Source organism: Chaetomium tenue (assembly GCF_020726465.1).
Source record: "Chaetomium tenue strain MPI-SDFR-AT-0079 chromosome Unknown F5144scaffold_2, whole genome shotgun sequence".
NCBI classification, from domain to species: Eukaryota; Fungi; Ascomycota; class Sordariomycetes; order Sordariales; family Chaetomiaceae; genus Chaetomium; species Chaetomium tenue.
Genome location: NW_027117330.1, coordinates 1849512 through 1873146, shown reverse-complemented (window position 1 = coordinate 1873146; position 23635 = coordinate 1849512). Strand labels below are relative to the sequence as shown.

At 56.1% G+C, this 23635-nt stretch overlaps 5 protein-coding genes across 5 annotated transcripts; 1 reads left to right on the top strand and 4 right to left on the bottom strand.

The window, feature by feature from the left end:
* Nucleotides 1-2327: 2327 nt before the first annotated feature.
* Nucleotides 2328-3583, bottom strand: F5144DRAFT_482477 (uncharacterized protein; the record flags this gene model as incomplete). Its single annotated transcript, XM_066785338.1, has 2 exons — nucleotides 2328-2767; nucleotides 3310-3583. The coding sequence occupies 2 exons, from the start codon at nucleotides 3581-3583 to the stop codon at nucleotides 2328-2330; spliced, it is 714 nt and encodes a 237-aa protein (XP_066646286.1).
* Nucleotides 3584-16431: 12848 nt separating this feature from the next.
* Nucleotides 16432-16964, bottom strand: F5144DRAFT_561465 (uncharacterized protein). Its single transcript, XM_066788252.1, has one exon. The coding sequence runs from the start codon at nucleotides 16851-16853 to the stop codon at nucleotides 16635-16637; it is 219 nt and encodes a 72-aa protein (XP_066646285.1). The 5' UTR covers nucleotides 16854-16964; the 3' UTR covers nucleotides 16432-16634.
* Nucleotides 16942-19120, bottom strand: F5144DRAFT_640942 (histidine phosphatase superfamily; the record flags this gene model as incomplete). Its single annotated transcript, XM_066792754.1, has 3 exons — nucleotides 18792-19120; nucleotides 18273-18728; nucleotides 16942-18209 (listed from the first exon to the last, which is right to left on the bottom strand). The coding sequence occupies exons 1-3, from the start codon at nucleotides 18844-18846 to the stop codon at nucleotides 16942-16944; spliced, it is 1779 nt and encodes a 592-aa protein (XP_066646284.1). The 5' UTR covers nucleotides 18847-19120.
* A 663-nt stretch (nucleotides 19121-19783) lies between these two features.
* Nucleotides 19784-20974, top strand: F5144DRAFT_640940 (DUF1168 domain protein). Its single transcript, XM_066792753.1, has one exon. It carries the CDS (start codon nucleotides 20087-20089, stop codon nucleotides 20765-20767), a length of 681 nt encoding a protein of 226 aa, XP_066646283.1. The 5' UTR covers nucleotides 19784-20086; the 3' UTR covers nucleotides 20768-20974.
* Nucleotides 20589-23018, bottom strand: F5144DRAFT_561461 (T-complex protein 1). Its single transcript, XM_066788251.1, has 6 exons — nucleotides 22797-23018; nucleotides 22664-22730; nucleotides 22382-22590; nucleotides 21733-22323; nucleotides 21042-21679; nucleotides 20589-20980 (listed from the first exon to the last, which is right to left on the bottom strand). Exons 1-6 carry the CDS (start codon nucleotides 22819-22821, stop codon nucleotides 20888-20890), a joined length of 1623 nt encoding a protein of 540 aa, XP_066646282.1. The 5' UTR covers nucleotides 22822-23018; the 3' UTR covers nucleotides 20589-20887.
* Nucleotides 23019-23635: the final 617 nt, after the last annotated feature.

Below are 23635 nucleotides of genomic sequence, written 5' to 3'. Positions count from 1 at the left end.
CGGCTGACTCGCTACTTTTGTTGTCATAGATCACGATATGACATGATAGCTCGCCAACGCGATAGTTCCGTGGCCCCGCCCGCGGTGGCATAATGCTCGAAAGCCGATCGCCCGCAGAAATGGAGATGCGAAGTTCGAGATGGAGCTTGTAGCTTAGTCAGTTGGACGATGGCGAAAGCCAACTTACGTCTTCCTTCCCCAGATTTCGGTGCTTTTTCTCCACGGGCGGTCCGTTGGAGCTAGGCAAGGGACAGGTGCCGGGCATGCAGGAGAGGCGAACATCAAAAAGAAAGTTATGCAAAAGCGGGGGTTGGAAAGCCGATCGTCGTTTCGTTTACTGTGTAATCGCCGTCGCTTTGTTCCGGCCGAAAGTCTCCGGGCTGTCGGGTCAGCCGATGGCGTTAGGATTTCCCTTTGATGGCAACTTTGGGATCTTGGGAGATCTTGGGAGATCTTTGGGAAGCGCCCATGGCGTAGGCTGCTCTGGACGCAACCCTGCAGCAGCTCTCATGATGTTGAGAGGTCTGTTGCGGCGAACGGGGGGTTCCGTCCGGCCTGGGGCTCGGAGCTCTTCGCCGGAGTTGAACCCGGACTTGTCCAAGCTATGACGGATATCAATGAAAGTCTTGAGTAAGGGGGCCAATGTCCCCCATGGCGTGGTCGGAAATGGGTCCACCGTGCTGTTCTGGCCCGGGCGTCAAGGCGCAAATTACGCTTGAGATGAGGTGCGAATGAGTCAATGTCGTTAGTTCGAACAAAGTTTCTTAGTATTGAACGAAAAATCCCGACTCGCCACTGGGCATGGGACATGGGCAAGCCCGGTAGCACCCATTGGACTGGTGCCTCGACTCAATTCGCTCCAAATTGGGGTGCAAAAAACTTGACCTAACCTCAGGAAGATTTGCTCCTTCAGTTGGTTATCGTAAAGTGATGCAGCAGCAAAACTCGCCAAACTGAGCCAGACAGGTGTAACGTGGCGCAGGCCGTAGCGGTCTTGCCCCTGGGTGGATTTCGATTGCCAAAGATGGAACATCGGGTTTCCACACTCATTTGATGATCACTGCGGAGAGAGGGCGGATCGCTTGACTGGAGAGAGAGAGCTCCGTATGTAACTAAGGGCTGCGGCGTGGAGCTGGCAGTGGCTGGTTGCGCCGCGCCGCGCTGAGCTGTCTGACATGCCAGAAATTTCCAGAATAGCGAGATGAGGGGAAAAAAATGAGAGTCGAACGACCAGGTATGAGAAGTGGAGCATTCAATTGATGAATTGGCTGTCGTTTTTGGTGAGATGACTGTAACTATCGCCCCGGCAGTCAAACTCTGTCTGCCCAAGCGTGCCTTGCAGTCGAATGATGGTTGGCAAGGTGGTCCAATCGTGAGCTGTGGAACGGAGACTGCAACTCCGCTCTGCCTCTCTGGCACGATGGCAATGGCTGGATGGCATGTGCGGCGAGACAGCTCGATGAGTGGTGAGTGGCTGCAGTGGAGAATTACCTAAGGCATTGCGCGCCCCAGACATAGCTGTGGAGACACTGATGAGGAAACATGGCACGCTGTTCGCAAAGGTGATACGGTTGGTGGATTGGAAAATGCTTCAAATTTGATGATTGTCAATCTCGAAAGAGTTGCCCGCCATCCTGTGCGGGGCGAACCCGAGTACACGGGGACGCCCGCTCTCGACTGAGAGCCCTGGAGCTGATTCTCCGCTACCAGTACAACTCCCATCCAAGAAAATTCCTATCCTGACAGCGTCATCAATTGCCTGTCCCAATCCAGCTGGGTGCCGGAGCACCCCACAGCTCTCAAGATGCTGTGCTCCAACGCCAATTCCAGTGGCTCTGAGCCAAACCCGGGTCCAAATAATCTGAGCTTGCCCTGCTCAACACCAATTTCCTTGTGGTTTCCCCGCCGCCGTCCGAGACCCGCCCCGTATGCAGAGAAGCCGAAAGGAAAAGAGAACAAACCCCGCCGTCGCAGTGTATCGCTGCTTAATACACGGTATCTTTCGCCCAGAAACCGAAATACGCCTTGCCCTGGTTGCCCATAACCGAAATATCAAAACAATTGTAGAACCCAACCCAACCCCTTAGACCCGGGAGACTTTTTTATGATGCTGTGCTCCGATGTATGCAAATTCTTTTTTGTTACAACAAGACCGTGGACCGATAAGACAAAGGAGATGATGTGGTAGAAGACTGAGTCGTGTGATGTTTCCGAAGGACGGAAGCGTGATGAGATTGAGTGTAGGTGTGTGTATAGTCGCTGCTGAGAGAAGAGTGTCGAAGGAAAGCGTGGAGGATGTCGCGGTTGCCCGAGGTATTGGTCCGTCTTTAGGCCGAGCGCCTGCGTTGGAGGCGGACCGACTCGAATGAGCGGGCGTATGCGCGAAGCTCCCTTGCCGCCTTCTCAGACAGCTGTGCCGCATCGAGTCCCGCCGAGGAGTTGCTCCGCATCGAGCAGAGGCTGGTGTGTGATGCCGAGGGCGAGAGCGTCTGGGTCGAGCCCCTGCGGGTGCTTGGCTGGGCGAGACCGAAGTCGTATGCCGGTGACAGGTAGAACTTGGTGTTGCTCGTTGTTGTTGGCCTGGACAGGGCCCAGTCAGGCGGAGGGCCGCTCAGTGCCGGAGAGCTCGCAGCGGAGCTGGGTGTTGATGGCGAGGTCTTCTCGTAATCGGCCAGGCGGCAGGATTCGGAGCAGTAGGTGGCGCCGTCGGTTTGCTTGTCGCAGCCCAGGCAAAACTGATGTTCCCAATCGAAAGACATGATGGTGGCTGGTGGCTGGTGGTTGTGGTGTCGACGTTGTCAGACGAGGAGGTCGTGTTCAGAGCACGAGTAAAGCGAGCTGGGCTACCACAGGCGAGGTGTGTCAGATGTAGGATGCTCGACGGTGTGTGGTGGTTGTGGTGGTGGTTGCGTCTTGGTGCAGTCGCTGATGTCTTGTTGCTTGGTGGTTGATGTTGGAGAGAGAGAGTCCGGAGCTGCGAGCTGCTTCCAAGGGAAGATGGGTGACTATAAGAAGACGAAGGCTTGTTGACTCATAGCAATGGATGCCAATCCAAGGCAGGAGCGTTGGTGGAGACGAGAAGGAGAGTGTGTGTGAAATCAACGACGAAGTTGTCTTGCTGCCAAAGCGGGAATGAGGTTGAGGGGAGCTGGGGCAGCCTGGATTAAGTATCCTGGCAGTGGCCTGCCCTGGCTGTTGAGGGTGTGTGGGCTAGGAGGAGTGAGGCAGAGGCCCATGACCACAAAGGACCCACGAGGACTCAGACATTGGCGCCGCTAGGGTACATGACCTGAGGGTGCCGCAATGTACTCGGGCGCCGCAATCCGCTGTTTGAGGTACGCAGGGAGAAAGTAGCTCTCCACTTGCGACCAGGGTGGGAAGTGTGGTGGGGCTGGTCTTGCAAAGGGCCAAAGGCTGCAATCTGCGCTAGCCCCCTTTTGTCAGAGACCAGGAGCAGGGGTCCTTGTCTTGGTGTGTGCAAGAAGAATTTTTTCTTGCACGGCGTGAGCATAACATGGCCTTGTCGTGGCACCACCCTGGTCATTTGTGAGCGAATGGGTGGAGTCTGGCACCTTGACGCCATCTTGGCAGACTGGACTGGCGTGCACCCAGTCATTGTCGCACCCCCGTGGGTGCTGTTTGAGCAGGCCAGAGGTTCGCAAGAAGGTGTGCTGTGTGCGCAATTGACATGCAACCCCATCGCCATTGCCTGCCAGGATGATGTTCACAAAACCATGAAGGTGCTCATGCCGGCTCTCTATGAATGACATAGATTGCCCAGATGGAACCAGGCCGACTGCAGTGGGGTTTCTATCGCTATCTGCTGTTCTCCTGACCTTTGTCTGATTTTTTCTCGTCCCATCTGTTCATCAAGTCTGCTGTCTTGCTGTCTGTCGAGAACCTGGAAGGCGAGAGAAGTGTGCAGATAACGTTCGCAGCCCAGGCCGATCGACCCATCGCCCGCTTGAGACTGCGGCGCCCGCCTCGCACCACCACCACCACCCGGGGGTGCAAGTATGGTGGCCTCAGGCTTTGCCCGGGCTCAGCGATCAGGCGTTTGCAAAGCCTGCGTTTTTCGCCTTCGCCCAGAGAGAACAGGAATATTTTTTCTTCTTCTGCAAGGCCATCCAATGGCGACCCCTCCCGGTTGGCATGGGATGGCCCCGAAACTCAGATGCTGAAACTGCGCGGCTGCGGCCGTGGTGTTGCCAGGAATGTCAATTTGTCTCTTTTTTTTGTCCCATCATCAGCAACAATTCATCCACAATCTCATGACGTCCGTCTCCGTCGCATTGCCGGAGGGTCATCAGGGTAAAGCAGATAAAACGACAGATAGCTGCGTGGGGGTTCCACCCTCACGTTCAACTTCGATATTGCCCTGCAGCGCAACATTTCCCGGGTTGCAACTTGCAAGGCACACACTGATAGGGAAGGCTCGGACGCGCACGACGACGACGCTCCATGTTCCATGCTCCATGCTGTTATCGAGTGAGTGGAGAGGCCGGCGACTGTTGAAGCTGCAGCAGGCTGCAGTGCGACCTTCGCTTCCCCAAACTCCCCAATCCAATTCCAGTTGCATGAAAAGGCAGACCGGACAGTGACCCTCGGGTGGCCGTTTCCATTGGCCGCCCTCGTTCTTGGACTGGTCAATGGCTGGCAATCTTCACGGCTGGGACGAACTATTACTACTGCCTCTCGGGCGTGCAGTTCCTGCTGCAGGAGGAAGGTTGGCGCCGTCGGCCGCATGAGACGCTCGATTCTCGCCAATGCCAATCAGCGCCGGCGTGAAGCACTGCAGGAGAGCAACATGCTGCCTGCCCACGGTTGGGTGGCCGTCGAGACCAGTGCCGTTGCCATTGTCCAATGCCACGGCATATCGCCAACCGCCCGGGATACCATTTCGGAGTGTTGATGAGATGTTTATGTGCTCAACCTACGACGCTCGTGACTGGCAAGCAAGCCCACATTCCACATTCCTCTTGTCTCTCTCTTGTGTCCAAAGTAACTTGGACTGCATCTCCGGTGAGACAGACGGCAGATGGTAGTTATTCACGCATTCGAGGTCTGTCACAAGATGGATGGATGTTGTGGGGACCGCTCCAGGCAGAGGATCATCATGGCGGAGCGAGGAATGGATGGTTTTGACTTGCCGTCGAAGCATTGAAAACAGGACCCTTCAAAAAGTCGATCATGGAGATCTTGCACAACGACTGCATGCCCGATTCCTCGCCAACCCCTCCGAGATAACTAATGCCTGTCGCGCGCACAGCACACCAGCTCGACCAGTAGCCCCCCGTCTCATCGGCTGTGGGGAGCCTGCCTGAGCTTGTCTCCTTTCGGATTCACCTGCAGCGCTCACTGCTGCAGGCTCGACAAATCACCGCCCGACCACGTTTCGTCAATTGCATGTTGTGTGCAAAGAGGCAACCCGTTTCAAACATGACGAAATGTCTGTTGTGTATTGTCGCAAGCAAGTTGCAGTATTGTGAGGGTAGGGTTGCCCAGCGTCGCTCTCGTCAACGCCATCACACTTGAATTGAAGGCAACCGAGTTGCCTCTTTCTTGGTCGATTGTTACTCGCATCGCAATTGCTCACCGTTGTGCCTGTCCACCGCCTTCGGCACCTTTCCCATGCCACAAAGTGGAGTCCTGCTGGGAGTCCCAGGTCCCAGTACGACTTTTCTGAAGAACCCAACCCCAAGAATCCAAGAATCCAAGAAAGCTGTCCGGCGAATGCCATCACACTCTGTGGTCTCGTGGGCGGTGGCACCTTATTCCCGAAGTAGTGCTAGTGGTTCCCAAGACGGGACTCTCCCAAGCGGAAGCTCCCTTGGCCCCGTCCAATCCCCGGGCGAACACCAGCTGTGTGCTTCTGGCGAGTGAGGAATCACGCCAGAAGACAGGATGAGCAGCTCAAAATCCATTTTGGATGTCACGGTTACCCTCACTCCCTTTGACCAAAAAAAGCCGAACTCGAAAGTGGAGCGAGAAATCAAGAAAAGCGAAAGAAGTAAAATAAAAACCAAGAAAAAGAAGAGATAAAGAAAACCGCACAAAATAAAATAATCAAAAGAAACCGAGTCCAATAAAAAATAGACTTTGGGCTTTCGAATGGCTTTCTTTTGGTTCTCCTCGACCAAGGTTTCGGCGGCCCCTCAACTTGGAGTTCGGCTTTTTTTGGCCAGAGAGTGCCTCACCATTTCCCCTTTTGCCCTGCGACGGTGCAGTAGCGGTGGCCATCTCGGAGAATGAAGGGTCTCTTTGCTCCACAAGCCCTCCGGCAAGACTGGCGATTCGCTCTCTGCGCAGACTCGACCTTGTCCTTGTCCTTGTCGCTCCCTGTTCGGTCCGTCCCCATGTTAGTTAGTTAGCGATCGCTGTGGGGGATGGCCACCCCGGATCGGCTGCACTGCCGAAGCCCACCGGCATCAGCTTGCTTTTCTTTTTTGTTCCGTTTATTCGCGATCGCGATCGCGATCGGTGAGAAATGGATGCATGGCAATCTGAAATTCGTGATTACGGCTCACCTGAAACCCGAAATTTGCCGTCCACAACAACCCGCCGGCCGCCGTGGGTGCTGATGCGTCAGCTTCGCCCTCCGGCCGACGGCCCAGTGACCGACCGGTATCTTCGGGGGTGGTCGCGCGTCTCGGCTTTTTCGGACGCGGACATGACACGCAAGTCACAGAAAAAAAAAACACTGCCCGCACGAGGACACGCAATGAAGAGAAGAACAAGGAAAGCCAGGCAAAACCGCTCCGCTGACGACGACGGCAACCATCTCGAAGTTTCGCGGCACAACAGAGCGCCCGACAGTCGCCGGGCACTTTCGCACTTTTCTGTCTGAGACAACAAGATGTCATCATGCTCCCATCTGAGACAACCTGCTCGGCGGAGCTCGCCTGCTTGTTCCCAGCCCGGCCACCAGCAGCAAAGCACCAGCAGCACTAGCAGCAACACTAGCATGGCAGCAAGCAGCCCAACACAGCCTGGGGGAAACCCGAACAGGACTGTGACAGGTGAACGAATTGGGGGGGTGGTGTGTGCAAAGTTGTCGATCTGTGCAGAACAGTACAGATGGCGCTAACTCTTTCTTGCTGGACCTCCTCCCGGTTTTGGTTAAGAGCTGGCTGGATGGCTGGCTTACCGAGCATCGCGTATTGGAGGAACAGCTGCGATGGGAGAGATAACGCAACGTCCGCTAACAACTAGCGCTTTCGTGAGATGGCATGATAAGCATTAGTAGGGAATGCTCAGCTGCTCAGCTGCTCTGGTGCTCGCTCATCTTGCTCTACTTGCTCGGGGCTGATGTTTATTGCTGGCGTGATGTTGATCATGCCTCCCCCGGGAACGTTGGGAATCAGCACATTCCTGTATCATGGCTAACTAGCGCCAGCCACGGCATCATACCCGCGTTTCGGGATCGAGACTGTGCCATGGACTTGGGAACACGGGAGAAGGGGGCGGAAGAGACAAACAACGAAAAGAGGCCGGACGCCATCCAACGTGGGAAATTCCTGGGGGGGTGATGATCACTCGGGAGATTTCTTGTTTCTTTTTGCAGGAGCTTTGCGTGCACGCCAGACAGTGTCTTGTTACTCTTTCCAGCGTGCTGGAGAGTTGGTGGCGGCGTCGCTGAGTCTGATCGTCCAAGAGTGTGTGTCGTCGACGAATCAGCTGGGACATGTCGGTGAGGGGACCAATCATCGTACAGGACCCAGACAGGTGGGTGAGAAGGATTCTCGGTGCTGACGGTGAAGGTTTTTTTAGGGTTCTTTTTTTTTCCAGTCACTTGAGCCTCCAGGGGAGGCCGAGAATGAGAAAGTCCCTCCGAGTATGCACACAAAGAGAGACTCGACACCCGAACAATGCCTTCAGCCTCATGCCCGTCGTCCGCTAGTTCGTTGCAAAGTAAGTCATGCTAAAAAGGATTGGAATTGCGGCGTGGTCTCGTCCCCGAAAAGACCGGCGCCTTCTTCCACATCCAGACCCCCGGTTCCCGTTGCTGTCTCAGTGCGGACACTCGGGGGAACGGTTTCTCGTGTAGGAGTTCGTGCTGCCTGCCCAAAATATGAGCTATCAGAAATGGCGATCATTCACGCACATGGCCTGTGGCTTGTTGGCCTTGTCGTTCGCTGACCAGGGGCATCAGCCCGTCCATTGGCCGCCTACCGAGTCGCCCCGATGCCCTGCACAGGACAAGTTTCGGTTGTTGGTGGTTAGGGACTCCTCGTGGGGTGGGTGTAGAAAGCTGAAATTGTGCCTTGGGGTTCAGCAGGACACACCGATCGGGACCTTTCCTATCGTGGCATCGGGGCATCAGCGATCAACCAGACAAAGGCGATGACTGGCCCTCGGCTGAAGAGATTTTTTCTCCATCTCTGCTTTGACAACACGTCCGCGCATGAAATGCCCTGACCGAGCCCCGACAGGTTCAGTTCAGATCTCCCAAGGTTCAAGCCTTTATTACGGGCATGCAGGACCTGCAGCAGGTTGCCCCGGCTGAATGAGACGGCGGCAGGACGGGCGTCAACCTTTCATGTAGTCAAGTTGCATGCGGGCGAGACCGGGCCTGGCCCGCGCCTGCGTTGTAACGCCCCTGAACAACCGCGGCCTACCTTGACCTACCTACATGCGGATGGATACTGTGTACATGCCCCTTTTTCCTTCGAAGGGAGAAGAACAAAGACGAAATTATCAGATAGCTGGGCGCATCAGTTGGACCCAGGGAGCATTGTTGAACGTGAGTTAGCGCCGGGGTCATCTCCGGAGGCTGGCGACTGCCACGCGACTCCATGGCGCCTCTCCCGGCCACGAGTCGAGTGACTCGAGTATTGACTGCACAATACTGCCGTTTTGCCGCCTCCTTTGTTTTCTTTTGGACCGGCTTGATCGAGATCTTCAACTTGTGTTCCCCTGGCCCCCGGACATGCCGCCCGTTGATAAAGGCAGCGTAACATCCATCGCGAGATCTGAACCTGGTTCAAAAAGGGTTGCGGCCCCTGCCGCGGCGATTGTAGCCAATGAACATGGTCCAGGCTTCGGCAACTTCAGCTTGAACCAACCAGATTGTGCAGAGCGCTTGTTGAGCCGGAGGCTCCTCAACTTCACCGACAGGGTTCGCGCGAACGAGATGCAGAAGCAACTGTTTGGTTTGTTGTACACTTGTTTATCGGTCTGTGTGAGCGACAAGGCGACAGACAGGGGGAAGACGGTTTTTTTTCCTCTTTGCTTTTTGCCAGCCACCCCGGCTATGCCAAGGGGCACAGAAGCGAAATGTGGGAATATTGAAAGGCATCCAAAAGGAGGTGAGACTGCAGCGGGTGTTTTTGACGATGTGCCTCTGTCTTGTTCAGACGTGACGCTCTGGTCCGGCCGGCCCGAGGCTCTCACCGGCGTGGTAATCACTTGCTAGCCGAGTTGCTCTGCTGCTCTGCTGCCGGATTGAGCGAAAGCCACGTCGGAATACTCGGGCCTCGAACACGCCCGAGGACAAGTCAAAGAGGGATCGAGGCGACAATAGTTACACAGTATCACATCACCACAGTCTGATGAGGCTCAACGGCAGCGCTCAACAGCAACAAGGGGTGGCAGCAAAAGCCGAACCCCCTGTTTCTTAGGCGTCGTCCCTTTTCAATTCTTGTTGATGCCAAGTCAAGGGACAATGCAACCCTCTGAGCCTTGTGGTGCCCGGAGTGCTCTCGGGTGCCTTCTCCGCATTTTGTGTGGAGCCTGCCCTGCGGACTTTTTTCTTTCTTGCTCAGAGTGGGGCCAAGCTAAGAAGAAAAAGGGCAAGCTCGTCCGGTCTCTGCCAAGCCCCTTGCAGGCCCTCGTGGTCCCCTGCCCCCGCAATCTGCAAATGCAGGCGCAACCAGAAAGGGGGATGGCGACCTCTGAAAGGGATTGGTGCGAGGAGGCAGTGAAGAGCACTTGTTCGCAATCGGTGCCCGGCAGGCAGCGGTGGGCGCGAAGACAAGGCTGCCGGTCTCGCTTCCGAGTCTCGTCGTCTCGGTGTGGTGATGAGTTCGGTGAACTGGAATCGTGTCTGGACGACTCGACCCGGGCTCCCATGGTACCGGGCACGGGTAGCAGAGCAAGCCCATGTTTCACTCAGAAGATGCCGGTCTGTTGGGACGTGCTCATCCGCTCCCGCACCATTGCGATCACTCGCCCAACTCGCTCGCTGACGCTGACGGCGCTAGCGAGGCGACCCAAACAAAAAGTTTCCAGGAATTCGTTATCCTCCCTGCTCCGCCGATGGAGAGGAACGACGACACACAAGTCGGGCACCTACTAACTAAAACTCATCATGTCAGGTTCCTGCATCAGGACCCTTGCCCGGTGACGAACGGTCAACGGTGTCTGGCATGGGACTCCTGTGGGTGGAATGTCCAGAAGCACAAGAAAACGCGGGGTAGAAATCGCACACCTCCGGCACTCATCTGGCTGTTTCTAAAAACTGCGAATTCGATCGTCTTGCCTAACGCTTTTGAGAATCGGAGGATGGAGTCGATGGGGAGCTAAAACCTGGGGAAATTGAAGATGGAGACAAATCGATGAGGCCTTGTCCCTGTCGAATTGCGCCACAATTTTGCAGAGCACCTTGGCGGTCCCCAGAAATGCCAGCGGAAGCCCAACAGCACCCCTCTTTTTTGTGTTTCAATTCAATGTGGAAAGGACGTCGTCGGCAGGGGACCAACTGTCCGGGACTGGAAAGAACAGACGGGCGAGATCCTGCAGCGTTCGTACTCGCCTAACACGACAGCAACGGGACTTGGAAGGAAGGAAGCGAGGTTGCAGCCTGATTAACTAGGTAACGTAAGTTGTCTCTTTCCGACGAATTTGATGAACCTGAAAGATGCCCGCTTGCCGTGCCGATGTCCACCTTCCTCGCATGAGGACATGAGAGGAAGCAATTCGTAATTCGCACTTTGCTTCCAGCGTTCCAGCGTTCAATCAAGCCCCCTTCTCGGACGCCCGGCACCGCTAATGCAGCTGTCGGTACCAACCGCCGTCGCTCACTGGAGGAATCGCTAGCGCCTGCATTCCAAGACTTCTTCGAGACCAACGGGCGCGAACACAGCACATGATGTTACCAATGAGGGTCCATCCCAGAAACTGACGAGAGAAAGGCTGGGTATGATTCAAGACTCTTGGATGATGCACTAGCGTTCTTGTCATCCACGAGGACAAGCACCCCCCGCGTTTTAACTGACCATTCATCCAGCAAGCGTCAAGCATCATCCAAGAGAATGGAACGGCATGGGATGGGTAAGAAACCAAAGAATGCCCCGAAACCTCCCACATGACACGCACGCCGTGGCACCTCGCCAGCGCTAGTGTCGAAGGTCCCAATTCATCAATTCATGCACCACGACGCAGTCGCCGGGTCCTTCGTGGGACAGGAGGATTGACGCTAACCGTTCCCTCATCGCACCCGACACCAAGGCCCAGTGGCTCTGTCAAGCCCGGCAGGCAAACTTCGTCATCTCTCGCCATCCTCACCATCCCAGCGCACCGGATCCGCAGGGGCACCGTCGACGCTCTGCAGCAAACGCCCGGGGAGTTTGACGGGCGGGCGGGTTGGTGAAACTGGCCGACCCGAACAAGAAACCGGGCTTCGCCGGGCTGGATTACGAAATTCCTCTGTGGCGGGGGTTTTGGATCGGCACCATCTGATCCCGGGTCTCCCTTCTGTTTCTGCCGTTGCCCCGTCAGTGATTGCTTTGCAATCACACCATCGTATCGTGGTCATCGCTGTCGTCGGTGTTTCTGATCCTACCGTCTCAGACAGAGCGCGGGATTCTTGCTCTCGTCTGCAGAGATCTGCAGGGACTCGCAGGAGGCTGTCATCATCGTTAATCTGACTGGAAAGGAAGGGGTCCTACCTGCATCTGCCCTCCCACGCATCTCTTCTTCCCCCGTTGGCTGAGATTGCCTATCTTGCCAGTGCAAGCTCAACTGCGTGCCGCCGAGAGGCATTGGGTGGTGTGGTGGTGGGTTGGCGGATGGCACGCACCAAATGCAGCCGGCTTCCTCATTCTGGCAGCCACCCTCCCGACGCTGCAGCAACAGTCTCGGCCGCCAACGCGGGTTGCCCGAAAAGAGGCCCCAGTACGACGCAGTAGCGTCATGTACGCCCGCTCTCCTCGGTGCTCCCCACACACTCACCAACAGCCCAGAGCGAAGTGGTTGCCAACCTCGTCCCCCATAGGTCGCTCCCCCACGCAAGACGATCTCCGGTTCACACCCACTCTACTTGAGGAGTCAAGCCGACCACTCCAGCCTCAAGCGGACTTTCCCAGGCGCTGCAGGCCGGTGGCGCGCATCTGGGGAGCGGAGGACGGGACAGGTCGAGGTCTCTAGCTGGCTGAAACCGTCTCCTGCAAAGTAGACGATATTCGTTGCTGCCGCAACCTCAACGCAACCTGCGGGCGTTTTTGGCTCCCAATATGCATCCATTTACGAGACACATCTGCTGCAGAACGACAGCTGATCCTCCACAAGGAGAAATAGGGGGTCCCGTCGAGGGAAAACAATGTCATGCCGACTGATGACTGCACGGCCAAGTTTTGCCACTCCTCCCCCCTTTTTACGTAGCCGTATCGTCCCTTTCCCCTATTACTAGCACAGTAACACCCAAGCTATCGCACAATTACCATGCCAAGCAACTCAACAAACGAGACCACCACCACCCTCCCAAACTGCTGCCCTGCCCCTGCCTTGCGCTCCTTTCCCTCGAGGCCTACACTAAGCCAATATTGTGCAAGCCAGGACGGGCTGAAGGGGGGCGCATGCAAGAGCATGGCGTGCATATCCGCCACCGGCCGCCCACACCAGGCCACCACCACCATCTTCACCACCTCCACACTCTCTCCACAATCCACACTCCACACCCTAACCGTCGCTGCGTACCACCCTCCCCCGGAACATCTCCCCCCCACCTGACTCAGCCAGTCGGAGGTCACAAATGGCTAACAAACTGTTTGACTTGTCTTAACTACCGCGACGTATTAAGCAGGCGCTTGGGAGACATCTTGAGAGGAGAGGGGGGTCGGGTGCTACCCTACCCGACCAGACAGAGGCCCCCAGATTCGCTCAGTCGCCCCCCCAGCTGGTATGCCGAACCTAGCCCAGACTAGCTTTTGTCTAGTTTTTCCGTGATGGGGGCCATGGAGAGGGTTGTGTGTGTTCCGTACTGTGGTGATACCAGAACAAGGGGGCGATTACAGGGTTACGATGGGCGCCGGAGAGGGAGGGAGTGGTGAGCCGGGGGGCCGTGATTGGTCTTTACTGGGTGTATCGTAATGTCGTGTTTTTGTTATGCTTTGTGGTGTTACGCGCTGGGCGTGGTTTAGTGCACTTGATGCACTTGCTCGCTCCACGGAGTTATCAGGGGAGAATTGTTGGCCAGCTGACTGACTGCGTTTTGGCGCCGCCGGCTGCCCTGGATGTTTCCCCTGAGGACCCGAGACAGTGTAATTTATGGCCCTCTGGAACTCAACTCTGGAAGGGCCGGGGGTGGATATATTGGCATGACAGACATTTTTGATATTGATATCAGATGGGGGAGGGTGGTGATGGGGGTTGTGGGGTTGCCATCCATCCATCATCTCCCTCGTGATAATAGTCAGGGGTGGTGGACTAAGACTTTATGCGCTCTCTTCTTGGTTTTCTACGACCCGACTGATCATGCTGTGTTGGAGTTTTCGTTGTTTGTCTGCTTGATTGGATGGTCCCCTTGAGGCCGCGAGTGTCGGTTGGGTCCTTGTTTGAGGCCTGTTTCTGAAGATTTACCTTTGAAAAATGGAACTGGTTGGAGGCCTGTGATCGTTTTCCTCGGGCTTTCTTCTTGCCTCTCCCAGAGGCAAACATATCAACGTTGACCTCAACCGCCGACAGCTCCCCTATCCCTCCAAAGTTTAGCCAGCCTGGTTCTGTCTGCGGTCCGTCAAGTGATTCCTGGCTTTTGCTCGTACTTGCTTCCGGGCTGGCCCGGCCGCCGACCATACCGAGCCATCTCCAGTGTGTGTGGCTGCTAAGCCCGAGCCTCGCGTGAACTTGCCCCTTCCCAGATTGGGGAGTGGCAAAACGATGAATACTGTGACATCCATCCATCCCCCTTTTGTGCCCCCTATCATCAGCTGAGATATGTGTGTCGAGATGCCCCAGTTGGGGATGGCATGCCCAGCTGACTTCCTAAGACGGGGTAGCACACTGCCTTGACACAACCTGGAAGTCATGTAACCGCCCGCTTTTCTTTTCTCTTTTCGGGGGTATTCAATGAAATGTCGCACTATCGAGTGTCGACGTTGTTGCCCCTCCCCCCTCACCACTCTGCTTGGTGTGAAAGGATGGATGGGGTGAGGATAGGACGGGCTGTTGCGGCGCGGGTAGCGGCACCATGGACGTCATGAGGTAACAGACACGAGCGCGCCCTGATAGCTATTGAGAGGGAATATCATAGCATGACAGGAAAGCAATGCAACTGTGACTACCCGAGGCCCGGCCTGGCCGAGATGGCCGAGCCCTGGTGGCGTCGTTGGGGGCCTGCGGGTATCCGTTTTGTTCTTCGGGAGCCTGCCGGATCGTGCGTATGTTTTTGCTGCGGCCGTCCTGATCGTTGTGGCTCGTGATACGACGGTGCGAGGGTAGGGGTGTCTTGGTGGGACAGGTGTGACTGCACGCTCGGTTGTTTGTGTTTATGGGGTGTGTGTCATTGATGTGACGGGGGGCGTTGAGTTTGCTCCGCTTTGGGTGATGAGGGTACCGTTTATCGGTGTTCTGTCTCTTGGTTGTTGACTTTTCTCTCGTCCGTATGAGCAGGTAACGACGAGTCAGATCACACAACTGAGTGTAGGAAGTGATAGGTCTGAGTCAATCAAATCACAGGGCAGAAGAAAGAGGTCATGCTGGTGATGCTTACTTGACGGGGTTCTCCTGAGAAGAGTCGGTCTGTTGGGCTAGGGTAACAATGCCGATGCTTTCCTACCCAGATAGCTGCCCGTCCGTGCCGGAGGTTTTGCACTTATAGCGGGCCGGTATGATATCTCACTCAGTTCTTATTGAAAGAAAGGGGTTTGAATAGCCTTCTAAACCTCTGATGGGCCTGATCCGCGTTCCCTGCTCTCTGTGATAGACATGATTCAGTACGCAATCAACCCCTTGTGGATGCCATGCTCCTCAAGGGCCGTCAAGAGAACCGTGAGCCTCATCCACGCTGCCCACAGAAGCCGGCGTTACGCAGCAAAAGGAATATTTGCGTTCGCCCCCGGGTTGTGTCCCGCTGACGAGAAATTCTCGGGTCAATGCAACGGACCACAATATTCAAATGTAGGTGGCTCCGGCGCCGTGTAAGTCACACATGTTAAGAGAGGCGAAATATTGGGTGATATGTGGTGTTACAACACCCTTCCTGTCGTTCAGATCATCTTGTGTGATTATGCAGGCCTGTACCTCGTGTATCCCAACGTCCTGTGCGACCAATGTCGTCGCCTTCGCCACACATCTAGGTGAGCCTTTGGGTCAACCATGGTGATCAGGCGTGGGAGTTAGAGGGGAACAAAACAACCTTATTCGGGTTCCGAGTTGAAACATCAAGCCTGCAGGTCAACTAGGATTGAGGCCACCTAATGAATTAAAGGGACTTGTTCCGATCTGAACTATTATTTGATACAGCACCCGAACTTCTCCCCAAGCTCTCTAACTTAGACTATCACACAACTGTGGTAGCTACTCTTCTTGCTAAGTTCAGTAAAGCTGAGAGAGCAAACATGGTGGGCACAGCAAACAACGCTCATATGAAATCTCAACCTTCCATCTTAACCCGGATTCTTCCCAACCAACCCCCCGTGCACAGGGCACCTTCCCGGCACTATATATACAAGTTCCCGCACGACCACTGCCACCGCCTCCTCACAATTGAAGTTAAACAACGGTTTAGCTCAGCGGCATTGTGAGGAGGACCGGTTGGACACCAATCGAAAGAGGACCTGTTCGACTCCCCCTCGCGGCGCAAAATCCTGTTTTCAGGATTTTCGTAACCACCAACCTCCATTCCACCGGGGAATGGGGCTTGGTGGTGAGCTTTTTATTTTCTGGCCCTTTTAATTGCGGATATCTACCTTGATGCATAGAGTATGCTGATAATGGGGGGAGGGGGGAGAGGCACTGAGAAAGCCGGAGCACAAAGTCATTTTCAGATTTTACTTTTTATCATCGAACTCTCCAAGATACTAAGGTCAGAGCAGTCAAAACACACACATATAGCACCTCGACCTTCGTCGGCAGCCTCTATTGTCAAAGTAAGCGCAATTCCCTAAAAGTCAGAGGGATGGATGTATGATATGGTTGCTCATCAAACGATGCACATCGCCCGCAACATGCAAATCTGCTGCTCCCAATTCACTCACATGCGGCGGTGAAAGGCACGCCTTGTTCGTTCCATCAAACTCTGATTGTGGTCATGCCAGGTCATCTGTACTGTGTGTGTATATTCCCTGCAAAAACAATCTGAGTATGGTATATCCTCCTCGTCCTCATGCGACATGACATAACACAGTTCCATCAACGTCTGGCAACCAACCAAGCATGCAAAGAGATCACCGCTGCACACTGCCCATCAATCCCGACACCTAATTAGTCCTCAAAGACAAAACCACACATGGGGGATGGACCACTGAAGTGCTTCCCCAAGGGAGACCGACAGACTGACAGCCCAGTCTTCCTCTCTCTTCCTTTCTCCCGTTTTCCTTTTCCCATACCAGCAAACAACCAAACAAACCCAGATATCGCTCGCTCCAACTCCAAAACAACCCAACACAACACAACATCAGACATGATATGATAATCATCACCAACCCACCCCCAACCCCAGTATACACTTCACCTCCAGTATACACCTCACCTGGACGGACCACCCCCACAACAAAACAAAACAACCTAATACACACTCCCCAGTATACTCCGATCCTCCCTCTCCTCCCTCGCCAGCACATCATCCGCCTCATCCACCATCTCCCGCGTCAACTCAGGCCCGCTCTCCTCATCCGCCTCGCAGGAGGCAGCCCCATTTCCATGCTCATGCTCGCAATCCGCCTCATGCTCCCCGTCGCTACTATGGTGATCACCCAGCCGGTTGGCGCGCGTGCCACGGCCCATGCGGGATTGTTCCCTGTGATGGTGGTGGTGGTGGTGGAAGTGTTTGTGGGGGCGGTGGTGGAGCGGGATGGCCGAGGCGGGGATGCCGAGCGCGGTGGTGGCTCCGGCGGCAGCGGCGGCGGGCCGGCTGCCGTTGGTGATGGGGCTGGATGTGCTGGTGGTGGAGGAGGAGGGGGAGGGGGTGGGGAGGGCGGCGGCGTGGCGGTGGCCGTTGTCGTCGTCTGAGTCGGCGTCGTCGCTGCCCGCGCTGTTGTGCCCGCTGTAGGTGCCGCCGAAGTCGCGGCCGACGTGGAGTTGGGTGATTTCGAGCGGGCGCGGTGGGATGTTGGGGCTCTTGAGGCGGGAGCGGAGGCGGTCCTCGACGGAGATGAAGGAGGGGGTGCCGTCGGGGCTGGAGACGACTTCGTCGCGGGCTTTGGTCACGTCGATTTGGGGGCCGGTGACGGTGAACTCGGGCGTGTCGCTCATCTCGTCGGTGGTCTGGGACTGGAAGCGCTTCGCGGCTGGCCGGCGGCTGACGAGGGTTTGGCTGTTAGCCGTGCCGTTGAATGATGGGTTGGTGATGCCGTGGGTCGAGCTGGCTGCGGCGCCGTTGCCGTTGGGCACAGTGGTGCTGTTGCTGCCGTTGCTGCTGCCGTCCTCGCTCACGGCTAGGCCGACGGCGTGGTTAGAGATGATACTGTCGCTCTTCACGAGGTCAGCCAGCGTCTGGCGGATCTTGAAACTCTTGTCGTGATCACAACCATTCGGACAGCCGCCCCAGCGACGTCGGACCTCAACCGTAGCAGCGCGCGCGAGCGTGGAGACGTCCTTACTTTTCCCATTCTCCTTGGCACCCTCGTCCTTGTTCTCGACTAGCTCCTGCGCGCGCTCCCTCTTCAGCTCGGACCATGTCCGCAGGTTGTTCTCGAGTAGGTATTTGCCGCTGTCGTCGTTGCGGCGCATGATGAGGAACTCGCAGTGGTTGACGTTGCGTAGATCCTCAAAGTGCTCGACGCTGTAGTGGTACCACTTCATGAGGAAGACGCGGGACATGAGGCCGTGGGTGACTGGGGTGGTTATCGTCAGCTTGTGTACTCTTTAAAGAAAGGGAGGGTGTTGGGCTCGCTCACCTAAGACGCAGACACTCGCAAAGTCGTCCTCGCCAAACTGGCGCCACAAGCTCTCGTTGAACCCACTGACGCGGTCATAGGCGTCGGCGGCGCTCTCGCCGTTGGGGATGCGATAGAAGAAGTGGCCGTAGTCTGCGCGCTCTTGCCACATGCGCTCCATCTCGGCGCTACATGGCTGGAAGTTGCCAAAGTCCTGCTCACGCAACCGCGGCTCCTCGTACACCTTGATATTATCGCGCTTGAAGGGGCTCGGCTCGGGATCGTCGCTGGTCAACGTCGCTAGGATGCCCTCGGTGGTCTCTCGCGTCCTACGGTATGGACTTGTGAAGAAGTGTAGCGTGTCGTCCTCGCGGAGCATCGTTCGCAGGCGGCGGCCCGCTTCGTATGCCTGCTGCCATCCGTCTTGTGTAATCTTCACCCGGTGGTCGGGGATGGTCTGGTGGATATCGCGGTTTTCTGGAGAGAAGAGTTGGTTAGCCAAGCTGCATTTCTGGTTTTGGACTGAGACATGTCACGTACTGTTGCCCTCCGACTGGGCGTGCCGGACTAGGATGATAAGTCTTGGTCTACCCATGGTGAATGAATGGGCCTCGAAGATAATCGAGTATGGTTTCAGTGTTGTAGAAGCTAGAGTAGGTGATCGTGTGCTCAGAGGTAGGATAGGGAGCAACACGGGGCAGCTCAAGTTTGTTTCAAAGTAGCCGATAGCGGGGCAACGGCACAGTCAAAAAGGTGCGAGCTTGGAGTTGTTCGTGTTTGGAATGTGTTTGGAAGTCGTAGAATATACAGCGAACAGAGGGTATGATATGCAATTCCTTTTTACCCCGGTAAAAACAGTCATCGACTCATCCAAAGCTCTGGGTCAGCTGCCTGGTACAACCTAGACTGGGACAAGCCTGAAGAAGCCGCCATTCAGCGGCGTCTGGGAAAGGTATTACCAATGCCCAGGCCGAGGGGCTTGGACGAGTTGGGCATTGAGTGCCCCGCGGACCCACTTACTTACAGGGCCTTTTTATTTTTCTGCAGCTTGTTCCGCGCGCTTCCCAGCGTTTCCCAGCGTTTCTCAGCGTCTGATAACAGATGAATGCACGGTGGGTGCATTCGGATGCAGTGATCTTGGCTTGATTGAGTACACTGCAGGACGGGAGGGGAATATGAGTGCATCTCAGAGTGCAATGGGATGATCTTTCGCTGCCAACTGCTTGTCGCCTGAAGTTCACGCCACTTCTGGTGCCACCCTGATCTGGACGTTGGTGCAGGCCTGCAGCTGCCCTGGCACTACATGGGTGCCTGACCGCCAACGAATCAGATGACCTGCAAAGTCCCAACGGCGGCGCAGGGCTGCGGTCGGCAGTTGCCGCTGGTCGGTTGCACTTTCCTCGATGCTCTCAAACAAGCGCCCGGCGTTGGGATTGGCTGCGGTTGGGTGTGGATGGTGTGGAGGGCACGGCGGCGGCGGCTACACAAGCGCTGAGGACTCTCCACAAGTGCATCTCGTATTCTCCATTTGTCCATGATTTCCATTCCATGTGTACCTCAGGACATAATCTGGACCTCGGTCTTACCGCGCCACACTACTTGAGTTTATGAGCTCATGACAATTGTGGCTATAGTGGCTGAGACTCCAAGTCTCGCCAAGCATGCTGCCAAGTCTGCGCTCGAACCATATCGGCCCACTTAAATTTCCACCTCGCCCGAGCGCCAGTCGCGTCGCAACTTAACCTTGAACTTTGAACTAGCTATCCTCTCACCACAACAACCTCCATCAACCAACAACAAACCTCTTCGCAAAAGAAAGAAAAAATCGCCCAAAAATGACCAACATCCCCCCCCCCGCAAAACGCCGCCGCGCGCTCTCCCCCCACGCCTCCCAAGCCACGCACCTCGCGGCCCTCTTCTCCAACCCCACGCAAGAAATCCGCCTCCCCCCCCCGGGCACCACCAGCTCTTCCACCTCCTCCCGCAAACCGCTCCCGCCCCCCCCCGAAATCGTCACGAACGTACAGGGCTCCTCCGCGGGCGCCGGATCCGGCGAGTTCCACGTGTACAAGGCGGCGCGGCGGCGCGAGTACGAGCGGCTGCGGCAGATGGACGAGGATTTGGCGCGGGAGCGGGCGGGGAGTGAGTTTGAGAGGCGGAGGGCGGAGAGGGAGAGGGAGGATGAGGAAAGGACGAGGAGGAATCGGGAGAGGAGGGAGAGGAAGAAGAAGGGGAGGGCAGGGAAGGGGAAGAAGGGGGGGGAGGGGGATAAGGGGGATGGGGATGAGAAGGGGGAGAGTGGGGGGGTGGTGGTTGCTGCTGCTGCTGCTGCCGGGGCTGCTGCTGGAGGGGAGGGGGAGGTGGGAGGTGATGTTGGTAATAAGGAGGGGAAGGACGGGGACAAGGAAAATGGCGAGGGGAGGGCGGACGCGGACGCGGACGCGGACACAGGCAAAAAGCAGGAAGCCCCTGTTGTGGCGGACGGCCCGGGGCTGGTTATCCACGACGATGACTGAGGAGGGATTGTCACGACGACTTGAGCAACTCGCTGATCGGCCTTTTATCTACCTACAAGGACCTTTTTTCCTCTAATAGGGTATTATGCCGGCCTAATAAAACCAGTGGCCTTGCGGCCTCTACTCATCAATACCGCCGCCACCGGTGCCGACGCCCGGTTGCAGTTTCTTAGCGCTGCAGATATCGTCTACTCTCAACAAGAGGCAGGCGGACTAGAAATAATTGTCAGCATACAGTTCGTGCAACCGTAAAACTCTATCCGGTGCAACATACCTCAATCGCCGTCTTCATGCTCTGCACCTTGATCGCCTCGGGCTCCCACACGCCATAGTCCTTCATGTCCACCAGCACGCCGGTGTCACCGTTGACACCCCACGAGCTCTTGCCCTCGGCGTGCTTGGCCCGCAGGTCCGTCAGCACACGGACGGGGCTCTTGCCCGCGTTCTGGATCAGCGTCCGCGGGATGACCTCGAGGGCCTCGGCGACGGCCTTGTACGGCCACTGCTGGACGCCCTCGATGCTCTTGGCCATCTGAGCTAGGCGTACTGACACGGCCATCTCGGTGGCGCCGCCGCCGGGCGACAGGCGGGGGTGGAACAGGACGTTGCGCGCGACGCCCATGGCATCGTGTAGGTTGCGCTCGATCTCGTTGAGCACGTCCTTGGACGGCCCGCGGAGGAGCACTGTGCAGGCCTTGGGCGACTTGCACTTTGTTAGGAAAGTAAAGTACTCGTCGCCGATCTTCTCAATCTCGAACAGCCCGCACTCGGTGCCCACGTCCGACTCCTGCAGGTCTTCTACCCGGTTGACGATGGTGGCACCAGTCGCCCGCGCTATCCGGTTGTTGTCTGTCTTGCGTACCCGCCGCAGCGCGGTTACGTTACCCTTCATGAGGTAGTGCTGTGCGAGGTCTGAAAGGTGGTGTCAGTGTGGGTAACTTGTAAAGCACAGGAAAAAAACGTACCCGAAACACCCTTTTCTGTGATGACAAGATCCGGGTTCAGCGCGAGGATGTGCTCGCACATGGCCTTGACTTGCTCCTCCTCGATCTGGAGGATTCGGTTCCAGTCCTCTTCCTTGGTAACCTCGATATTTGTCTGCGACTCGCCCTTCTTGTACTCTAGCGAGCAGTCGAGAAGTACGATGCGTGGGTTCTCGATCTTGCGGCGCATCTTGGGGTGCGTGATGTCCTTGTTGAGCATGACGCCATCCAACACACGGCTGTCCTCGATCTCGCCACCGGGAACTTTCTCAATACGCGCGTACCGCTTGATGTCGACCTCGCGCTTGCCGTTGCCCACCTCCCACGTCACGGTGCGCACCGCCTTGAGCGCCAGGCTGCACATCAGCTCCGACCACCGCGACACGAACTTGGTACCGATCGACGACGAGATGAGCTGGTGCATGGCCTTGTCGTCGTTAATGTCAATCGGGAGAGAGATATCTTCGATAATTTGGAGCGCGTCCTTCAGGGCCCGCTTGAAGGCCGAAATGATAATAACGGGATGGATGTTGCGTTCGAGTTGGGGGAGTGCCTGAGCCAAGATCTCGCCAGCTGTTTCCTCCTCATTAGCAAGCATAGTATGACGACAGTCTCCGTGTAGCCAACTCACCCAGGATAATAACAGTTGTTGTTCCGTCGCCCACCTCCTCGTCCTGCGTCCGGCTCAACTCAATCATGCTCTTGGCGGCGGGGTGCGACACCTCGATTTCGCGGAGGATGGCGTGGCCGTCGTTGGTGAGGACGATGCCGCCCATGGGGTCGAGCAGCATCTTGAGCATGGCCTTGGGGCCGAGGCATGACCGGATGATATCGGCGACACTGGTTTGGGGGGGTAGGATATCAGCATGTGGGGTTATAGGGATATCGATGCGGGGCGGGATAGCGAGCATACGTTTTGGCGGCGGCGATGTTCGACAGTTGGGCTTTCCTTCCGGTCTGCCTCTCACCGCTCTGGGTGTCTGCGAGGAAGAGTCCATGTTAGCGGGGAGATTTCAGAGGAACAGTAGCGGGGAAACTTGACGTACTCATCACCAAGACAGGGGCCTGCATTTTGCCTGTCTTTGGCTTTTCGCCTTGATTTTTCTAGTATCGGTGGTGGTTCTGTATGGGATGGGATGTCCAAAAGACCGAGATGAAGAGGGGCGGCGGAAGTTGTGGGAGGCACCGAAATTATGGATTCGCGTTTGTAAGTTCCAGGTTGTCGGTTCTCTGTCGTCGCCCAGGCAGCTCGCTGCTCAAGGTGGGATGCCCCGAAAAGTTTAGAAAATCGGACCCACCTGAGCTTGGTCCGGGCCTGAAGCGGGGCAGCCGGATCAACAAAGCTTCCGCCTCAGAGGAACAACACCAACAGCTCACACAGAGGTTGCAAGTCTCCTGAACTTGTTGATGCTCAGTAGTTCCCTTTCTAGAAATCTTGAGAACTCCAGTACAATAAGTAGTATTCAACATAACAAAAGTCGCTAGAGTAGCGGTAAATATGCGGACAACGTCCGGTGTCAGATCAGACCAGCGGTCAGTCAGTCTACTCTTGGATCCATCCTTACACGTACAACACTCAAGATTCACTCCCTGTGAGTCCCTGATCTCGTCAAATCTTGCTTGATACATGTCCATCAACCCCCCAGCACCCGCCTCCCCAAGCCTCAGTTAAAGGCCAACCTTCCTTAGCCCCTCCCCGCTGTTTCCCTGGGTATTGCTGATGGTGGAAATCAGCCCCTCAAAACCCATCACTACCCCTAACCAGCCGGCTTCGGACCCAAGCTACCATTTTTCGGTATCCCGTAGCTCCCCCACAACCCAAGTCCCTGGGTGCCGTAGCCCCATGGCAACCCTTATATGCAGAAAATAGAAATATACGGAGAAT

Coding starts and splice junctions, on each gene's coding strand:
- F5144DRAFT_561465 (XM_066788252.1), bottom strand. CDS start 16,853: ATGATTATCATATCATGTCTGATGTTGTGTTGTGTTGGGTTGTTTTGG.
- F5144DRAFT_640940 (XM_066792753.1), top strand. CDS start 20,087: ATGACCAACATCCCCCCCCCCGCAAAACGCCGCCGCGCGCTCTCCCCC.
- F5144DRAFT_561461 (XM_066788251.1), bottom strand. CDS start 22,821: ATGCAGGCCCCTGTCTTGGTGATGA. Junction 22,324..22,381: donor AACAACTGTTATTATCCTGG/GTGAGTTGGCTA, acceptor AGGAGGAAACAG/CTGGCGAGATCTTGGCTCAG. Junction 21,680..21,732: donor CACAGAAAAGGGTGTTTCGG/GTACGTTTTTTT, acceptor ACCACCTTTCAG/ACCTCGCACAGCACTACCTC.